The 9,209-nt window shown below is 31.0% G+C and overlaps 1 protein-coding gene across 3 annotated transcripts; it reads right to left on the bottom strand.

Annotated features, from left to right (window-relative positions):
• Positions 1 to 4,790: 4,790 nt before the first annotated feature.
• Positions 4,791 to 8,551, bottom strand: LOC108455840 (magnesium transporter MRS2-1-like). 3 transcript variants are annotated; one of them, XM_053019218.1, is made up of 5 exons: positions 8,418 to 8,551; positions 7,895 to 7,977; positions 5,378 to 5,698; positions 5,263 to 5,310; positions 4,791 to 5,168 (listed from the first exon to the last, which is right to left on the bottom strand). In XM_053019218.1, the coding sequence occupies exons 3-5, from the start codon at positions 5,672 to 5,674 to the stop codon at positions 4,938 to 4,940; spliced, it is 576 nt and encodes a 191-aa protein (XP_052875178.1). In that variant the 5' UTR covers positions 5,675 to 5,698; positions 7,895 to 7,977; positions 8,418 to 8,551; the 3' UTR covers positions 4,791 to 4,937. The 3 variants fall into 3 exon arrangements, with proteins under 3 accessions (XP_052875178.1, XP_052875179.1, XP_017609893.2); XM_053019219.1 differs by having other exon boundaries at positions 7,895 to 7,974; positions 8,418 to 8,540; XM_017754404.2 differs by lacking the exons at positions 7,895 to 7,977; positions 8,418 to 8,551 and having other exon boundaries at positions 5,378 to 5,881.
• Between the last annotated feature and the right edge of the window lie 658 nt (positions 8,552 to 9,209).

Here is a 9,209-nt window from a genome sequence, read left to right as displayed (position 1 = left end):
TTTTATATCTCTATACCTATAATTGGCTGCGATAAACATGGGTGTCAAAAACACATGTATTGAGATGAAATAGGGATAATGTCACTTTTGTTACCCGCATTTTTATAAAATGTCTAATATTTTACTTTTATTTTGAAAACATCTTATGTGATATTTGAATTATCAAATTGTTTATTATATATTATCCGTACTTTCATAAAATGTCTATTGTAGTATTTGAATTATCAATCCTTGTAGTATTATGTTACTTGAAATTAATACTTTTAGTAAATGCAAATCGAACTAATGAAAATTTCACACATGAATTTTTTTCCAAATCATCAATTTCTGAAAAGCAAAATGAAACAAATAAAATGGAATGCAATTAAATTGAAAAACAAATAACTAAACCTAATCAATTTCATTCGTAGAGATTTTGAAGAGCAAGGTAGTAATAGGTTTGGATTTGTAAATTTTGAATAATTTTTTTCAATTTTTTTAATACCCTAATTTTTTTAAAATTACCCTAAAATTTTCTCTTGCTTGATTTTTGAACGGTAGATTGAATAACTTGATTTTGACTACCATTATATTCTTCAAATTTTGCTAAGAAGGTGAAGGTTTTGAAAGGAAATTTGGAGAATATTAAGATTAAGTTTTTGCATTTAGAGTTTCAAGTGGATAAATTTTGATTTCAAATGGGAAGCTATTTGAAGAGTACGCCTTTAATATTTATTTTAATAGATAATATGACGTTTTTGGTTATGTAAATTTAGTATTTATGTTTTTGATTTCATAAAATATTTTCAAAGTGTAAGTATCACATTAGACATTTTATAAAAGTATAGATACCAAATATAACATTTTGCCTATTTAAATATGTTTATATAGCATGCTATGTTTAGTATTTTAACAATATATTAAAATTTTCTTTTATATTTTCATTACTAAGATAATTTTTAAATAGTTTTAAAATATCTTTACTAAACTCATGCAAATTGCCATTTGTTTGGTAAAATATTTTTAAATATATAAAAATTTTAAAAATATGAATTTAATTATGTTTTATTAATATTTTAACACTCTTGTATTTATAGTTGGGTATGTTGTATTATGGTTTTATTCAAAATTTTGTCAAAAACAGAAATTGTTTAGGCAGTTTTTGAGAAGTGACCAAACCATTGCCACCTACCATTGCCAACTAGTAGTAGCACTATCTGTTCAGAAAACTTGCCATGCTTATGGTAGAAAATTTTGACAACAAAATTCACTGGGCTTTAATTCTTGGTGTTACTTTGGATAACTACAAACCTATCCTTAATTTCCAAACTACGCATAGTAATATCTTGAAAGATTGCTTTGGATTTAAATTGAAGCAATCAACTTCCCAAGTTTAGAGAATTGGATAGAATCGGGCTAAACTAATAAGTATATTCTATAGATTCTTGACTTATCATAAGCTACTTGAAGATATTCTTTATGCATATTATCATGCTTATTTTGAGAGAAAATTGATTGTAAATAATTTAGTATGTTAGAAAGTTTTAATTACTTATATATTAGAGACTTATATAGGTAATGTACCAAACTGTGAGAGCACTTTATGTTCATTGAGAAATGTTTATTTGAGTGCACTGAGTGAAATAATTAAGTGTATGACTTGGTTAGTTTCTTAAAGGGAAAATATCTAGTTCTTAAGTACAAAGGTGAGAAGTCTAAACTGGTGAGTGTTAGAGCTTGAAAATATTTGTTGTACAAGGTGCTAAGATAGTGAATATTCTTTTGAGCAAGGCCCAAAGATAGTGAATATTCTTTGTTTTTCTACATTTTTTTATTGTTGGTGCCTAAAGCAATTGGAATTGCTCTAAGAACTGCTTGTTTTTTGTCTACAAATATCAATTTTGAACTTAGCAATCCACATGATTGAGCTCACAAGCTTAAAAAAAATGGAAAGATGAGTCAATCATTGGTTCCATCCATCGTAGAGAAATCTAAGTCTAAACTGCAAAGAGATGTTGTTAGAATCCTCTTCCATCAACACGTGTATACAAGGCATGAATTGGAGCTTACATTCTCCAACGTGTGAAGCCAAAATCCTTTAAAGAACTAGCTACTCCAACTCACGACATGGAGTTAAATATGGAAATTGCTACAGATCAAAAACCTTTTGAGCAAGAAATCCATAATATGGGCAAAATTTTAGTTGATGATGAAAATGTCGATTAGTCTATGGTCATGAATGTGAAATTTATGCTCAAGATGAAGGTAAACAAATTCACACCTAAGGAGACATGAAAAAATAAGTATCTTTTCCTTGATATTGATGTTCCAAGCATGCTCGAAGTGCTTCATATCGAAAGACAAAATCATGCAACTTCATGAAGAAAAAAATGAGTTTAACAAAGAGGTAACATCATCAAACTTGACATCAACCATTATGGTTTGTCAATTCAATATGATGGATAGAACCATAAAATTCGACTCTTTCAATCTTATTACACTAACTCCAAGCTGAAGCATGACAATGAATTTCCAAGGACTAAGGACAATCATCTATTTCTAAGATCTTTAAATGGTCATGGTTGGACTCTAATCACTAGTTAAAAGAAGCCAATAAAAAAGCAAAGCTTTTGAGCATAAGTTTAAACTATCACAATGCTCTTAACCACGAGTCTAAATAGTTCATCCAAAATAAATGTTGATACTCCTAAGCATAAGCTTAAACTATTCACACAATATAAATCATGATGTTCTTAAGCATGAGTTTAAACTGTTCATCAAAAAAATAATGCTTAGAAGCACAAACTTAACTGCACATCCAAAATGAAATTAAGCTACGTTATGACTTGATTCTTAAAAAAATGAAAAGACATAGGCAGCCTAGTTTCGTTGCCAAGTTCAGACCAAATAAAAAATTGATGGCATCTTTTGAAAAAAAATCTTCAAAGTTGAAAGCAAAAAGTTTTCAAGACTTTCCAACTTTTTATACTTGACAAAATCTTTGCACGTGACTGAGTTTTGAGGAGTCATTTGTAAAGGGAGAAATTTTGGACCAATAAAAATTCATCATCTGTCATTATTGTTTATCTCTAACAAAGAAATAAATTAAGAAATTAAATCCTTTTAGAACTCTTTTATAAAGAAACCATATTCTTTAAGGATTATTTTGTCCCTATTCAAGATCAAGTCTCGACGACCCTTAAAGTAGGCATTGTTGATTCAAGATCAAATCTCAATGACCCTTGAATCCAAATTGAATCAAATTCTCAATCAAGATATTTCCTAACTTGTTTCAAGAGCAAGTCACGCAACACTTGAGCAAACCGCATCCTTCCAAGATCAAAGTTTAGATGTCCTTTGGATTAAAGTTCAACTGAAGAGAAGAACCAAAAGGAGTTTTCTTTGTCATCAAGAAATTCAAATATTATACTCTTTTTAAAGTTATAAATAAAATTTGTAAGTTCATGCATACTCTATTTTATGCTCTTGGTCCAAATGAGTACAATGTGGTATCCATGTAACAATGCAAAGGAAATGTATGACAAGTTTGAGGTCACACATGAAGAAACAAATAGAGTTAATGAATTAAAGACTAGTCTTCTCACATTGGATTATGAGCTATTCAAAGTCAACCCGAGTGAAGGTATAAAGGAGATGTTCCATCGATCCACCGACATTATCAATGGGCTTAAGGCACTTGGGAAGAGCAATCCAAATAAGAAGATGATGAAAAAGATGTTCAATAGCCTTCCAAAGTCATGGGAAGCTAAAAGTGATAGCCATTGAACGATCTAAAGACTTGGATAAGCTCTCTCTTGATGTGCATATTGGATCTCTACTTAATTAGAGATGAAGATCAACCATAACAACAATCAATAGATAAAGGAGACTCCAATGAAAGTTGTGGTGTAGCTTTCAAATCCACCACACATGAGAAGGAATATGAATCAAGTAATGAAGAGGATGAAGCAGAAGAAAAGGTCATGTTTGCAAGGAGATTCAAGAAATTTAATTATGAAATTCAACAAGGTCATGAGACCTCCAAGAAAAGGTAGACCACCCCTTGACTTTAGACCTTGACACACGTCTTACCAATCTTGTTATGGTTGGTCCCTATGTGGACCAATAATGTTATTGATGTGGATCAGGTGGAGCCCAACGTGAATCCTATGTCTGCTCCATGCAAAGCTATGACTTCACACCTGCCTTGGGTGAGCTAGATTAGAGGCGCTCCACGTGTCCGATATGTTTGCGAGGGCCGTGATAGCGTAGTGTTGTCCATAGGCGAAGTCATAATTGATAAGGCTGTGACTAGGCAAGGTGAGTGTGATGAAGTCCACTTTGACGAGTTGTGGTGTTTGTTGAGCCTTTAAAGAAAGAGCAGAATAAAAAATATTTTCATCTTTTCCCATTATTAAACTGTGACTTCAGTTTCAGGACTCGCTCATTTTCACGGAAAGCTACTCTATATGATTGCAATTTGCAGGGAATATATATGTTCAGATTTTGTAAAGAGATTTTTTGGTTATACATGCTCGGAAGGGGTATTTTCATTTTCCTTCCATTTCATGCTACCAGGTACTACAAACAGAAGTCAATCATGTAAAAAGACTTTATTTGATCAATAAAACAATTTAAAACATTTGACCTTAATTCACTCAGTGCTTCAGAGTTTAAGTTAAAACTGGGCATTTAGCCATTTTATCTTTAGCATTCATGTGTTTCGATGAAAAGTCTTTATAGATAGGATCAAGCATGCTATTAACGCCATATACACTCAAAGTATAGAAACCAAATTTCATCCAGATGGGTTTGTATTTATAAATAAATAATCAATGTCCATTTCAGCTAATATAGAATTTCTTCAATTACATTGCTGGGAATTGGATAGGAAAAGAACTTAGAAAAATATGATCCAACATTTGCTGGTATATTCACTTTCATTTGGTTTATTTTCCTTATAGGGGCATGAGTCTTCTGTACTTGAAGAACCACACAAATGCACAAAATATGATTATCCCACAAACCCCAGTAATTATAAGGACCCACTTAAATGCTCCAGGGTCATCAAAGAACGGTATGGCAAAGTTCATGCCGAATATTCCTGTTACCACCCCGAAAATGGCAACCACAAATGTCGCAGTCGTGAGTAGCAGTTCGAATTGGATCAGCTGGTTTCGAACATTATCCTGCAACCCAAAGTTTGTCCATAAGTTTCAAAGGTCAGATGGTCTTTCATAGCTTGCACAATTCAAACATTTCTCAAGGAGGAAAATGGCATACCAGCTGAATGTTGATGAAATCTTCCGTGTCATCAATGTATTCCTTCAACTGAAACAAGAAGAAAATAATATTATATCCATCCAAGAAAATGGAAGATGAAAAGAGATCCACATACCGATGTCAATTTATTTAGGGTGCTATCAATGAGAACAAAATATGCTTCTAGTAACATCTCCAGCTCCTCTATACTCTCAGTAGCACTCTCTGAACTCTTTGTGCTCTCATGGCGGCTCCTTGCCATGCTCAAGCTTTTCTCCAGCCTGCGGGATTCAGGAGGTGAAGAAACAGGAGACACTGGTGCAGAAACAGAGAGTCCGTCGTTTGATCTGAATCCCATCATAGATTGATCACACTCCATCCTGCTCTTCTTCTCACTAAGATACATTTCCGCCATATCTCCATCGTCATCCATTAGCTGCTCTATCTCATCCCTAACCTAAATGGAAACCCAATGACGGGAATGTATCAAACCCAGGGTTGTAAAGGACACGTGGGCACTATAGGAAGTATACTGCCTCACTTGATTGAAGGTGCAATATGTACTTGAAGAGCAGTCCAGCTTATCCACAAAATATTCAGTTTTTATCGGACAATACGCATGATTTCCTTATGGTCTCATGTCTGTTGGTGAGTACTCGAATATGAGGAAAGGGATTCTGAGTAGTTACCTATTACATCTAGTGAAAATAGTTAAAAATAAAGGCTAAAGTACACTCCAAGTCAATCAACTATGCTTAACTTTCTTTTTTGTCATCCTATTTTAAAAAGTTCCATAACTATTTGAGTCTGATGTCACAGTTATAAATTTAGCATGATAATAAATTTAATCATATATTATTATACATTTGGTCAATTTAATTAAAATTATAAAATAAAATTATACTCTCAACATTTACGCATTATCTCAATTAGAACTTAATTATAATAAAATTATAAATTATTTTATTAAAATTTTAAAAATCAAATAAAAATATATTATAAAAATTCCAAAACACTATCTTCCCTTAATAAAGATTACTTTTACATTAAAAATGATATATATCTTCTTCTTTTTTTTATGAAAAGTACATAAAATATATTAAATATTGAATATGTATAAACCTATTTATTAATTGAGTATTTGTTTCTTTCTCGTTGATTCTCTCCCCAACCCCCCTTCAACCATTCAACAAAAGTTTACAGGAAATGTAACGTCCTCCTACCCGAGACCGTTGCCGGAGTCAAGCAGGAGACATTACAAAACTTATCTTAGCACTTAAACAGTTTTCGTAGTAAACTATCCATCTGCGTCACGGTCGCTAAAAAAATCATATCTCAAGTTACGAAACTCGAAATCTAATTCCGTAAATTTTTCCTGAAACTAGACTCATATATCTACTTACTAATTTTTTTCTAGAATTTTTGGTCAGGCCAATTAGTACAGTTTATTAGAAAAAATCTCCCCTGTTTCAGGGTTCGGCTACTCTGACCCTTGTGCACTACGAATCAAATTTCTTCCTGTACAGAAATCCAATGACTATGCCATTTGTTTCAATTAAAAATAGACTCAATAAGGAATCCATACAAATAAAGTTTGAGTCCTAATTCTTAATACACAATTTATGGTGAATTTCTAAAGTAAGAACAGGGAATCCAGAAATTGTTCTAACCCTGTTTCATCAAAACGTAAATATCTCATAAAATACAACTCTTTTACCTATTTTGTTTCTTCCATATAAAAATAGATTCATTAAGCTTCAATTAATTATTTTATTCATCATCTAATTCACTTTATACTATTTTTGGTATATTTTCAAAGTTGGATTACTGTTACTGTCCAAATCTGTTTTAGTATAAAATGTTGATAACTAAGTTTATAACATCTTCATTTCTTCTCTCTACAACATTTACCAACAATTCCTCTTATTACTCTTCACTAACATATCAAAACATACCATACTTAAGGTTTTGGTAACATTTACAAAACATACCAAAATATCATTTAACAACTTAGATACTTTCAAAATAACCAAAAGACATCCTAGGTACAATGCCATTTTCCAAAAAGATAGAAACTTCACCAATTTGAGTTTGGGGATCGGCTTGTATCTTGAGTCCTTATACTTTCAGACCTAGCTGCACATGACGGAAATAAACCGTCGCTGAGAATACTCTCGATGGTATTTCTATAAACAATAGCTTAATCAACTTTAAGACATGGTAATTCAAACACATTATTGCTATTATTCAATATCAATCAGACTTTAATAACATTTACTTTATTTACCCTTATTAACATAACTCGGACACTAACGGATACACGGATCCAACCTACACTCGGATAAGCACATAGTGCTTCATCGAACAAATCCGAACTTTAACATTATAGTACACAAAGTACTTCATCGGAACAAATCCGAAACTTTAACAGCGATCGACACATAGTGTCTCATCGACTCAATGTCGAATATCCCAATACTTCCAATTCCTATGACATGTCAACTATATCCGACTAGCCCGACAATCGTTAATAGGGTATTCAAAATCACATTCATTTCAATATGGTAAAAATACTTACCTCATTCACATTTTCATATAATATAAATATCAAATATAGCAATAACGATTAAGCTCGGTTTATAGAAATACAAACCACTATTTATCGAATTTAATCGATATCTTCGTTCACTTTCTCTTTTCCCTTCTTTGATGACGTATCCGGTGCTACGTTTGCTACTAATAATCATACAATTAAAAATCATCAATATACTAATTCATAAAACACATTTTTCACTTTCTATCAAACTTTTACAAAAATTTCAATTTCATCCTTTTTCCATTACTAATCTTTTTTTCTTTAACTTAAGCTTCATATTCTCTTTTAATCAACTCATTAACAATTTCTAACTCATAAAATTCATTATAAAACATAAATTTTGAGCTCTATTCAACTTAATCCCTATTTAAACCTAACTTAGAATTCTTTTAATAAATCACTCAATTTTCACTTCTAACTTCAATTCCTATCAATTTAACCCATAAAACCTCAATTTATTCAACTAAATCAATATCTAAAAATTTTCTATTTTTCTTCATTTTAACCTCATACATGTAGAACTTTGAATTAGGCATCCATAAACATAAAAATCATAAGAAAATGAGCTAAAACAACTTACCAATTAAACTTTAGGGCCTTAATCCTCAAATTTCCCTTTTCTATTTCTTTCTTTCTTTCCTTCTTTCTTTCTCACGTTTGCTCTCTGTAACTCTTTCTATGTTTCTTTACTCATTATTCTTTATTCATTATACTATATTATATTATTATTAACCTATAATAAATATAAAATTAACATGTGTAATAGCTATAACATAAAATATCTTATAGCTATTACACATATATACCAACTATTACACATGTTATATCATACATCCACACATGGCACTTAGGGTCTAATTGCTAGATTAGTCCCTTTTACTAATCTTTAATCTATAATTAAACTTTTATACCGTATGCAATTTAGTCATTATTCTAAATTCAAGCTACTTAACTTAATCAAACATTAAATAACCATTCAACTATAATTCATAAATATTTCTAATAAATATTTATGAATAAATTTCACGGAAACAGTACTCAAGACTCAATTTCCGATACCGTAACTTTCGGTTCATTACAGGAAACCACCACTAAACTTATAATTTGGTCCTCTTATGTCATTTTTGATTATTTTATAATTTTTTTTTAAGTAGATGATAAATAAAAAACTTAAACCTAATTGAATAAGATGCAATATAGTTTAATCAAGTGGGGTGCAGCATATTTAAGTAAACCAACTTACAGTTTAAAACAAATTTACCAAATCAACAGGTTATAACGAATACCAAAATTTTTAACACAACATTAAAACTTTTAATGGAAACTTTAGATATTTCCGAAACCCAAAATTTTTAATTTTTAGCTAGACTTG

This window comes from Gossypium arboreum, chromosome 9, assembly GCF_025698485.1.
Source record: "Gossypium arboreum isolate Shixiya-1 chromosome 9, ASM2569848v2, whole genome shotgun sequence".
In the NCBI taxonomy this organism is placed as follows: domain Eukaryota; kingdom Viridiplantae; phylum Streptophyta; class Magnoliopsida; order Malvales; family Malvaceae; genus Gossypium; species Gossypium arboreum.
Note: the sequence above shows the minus strand (reverse complement) of the source record. Positions and strands in the feature narration are given on the sequence as shown.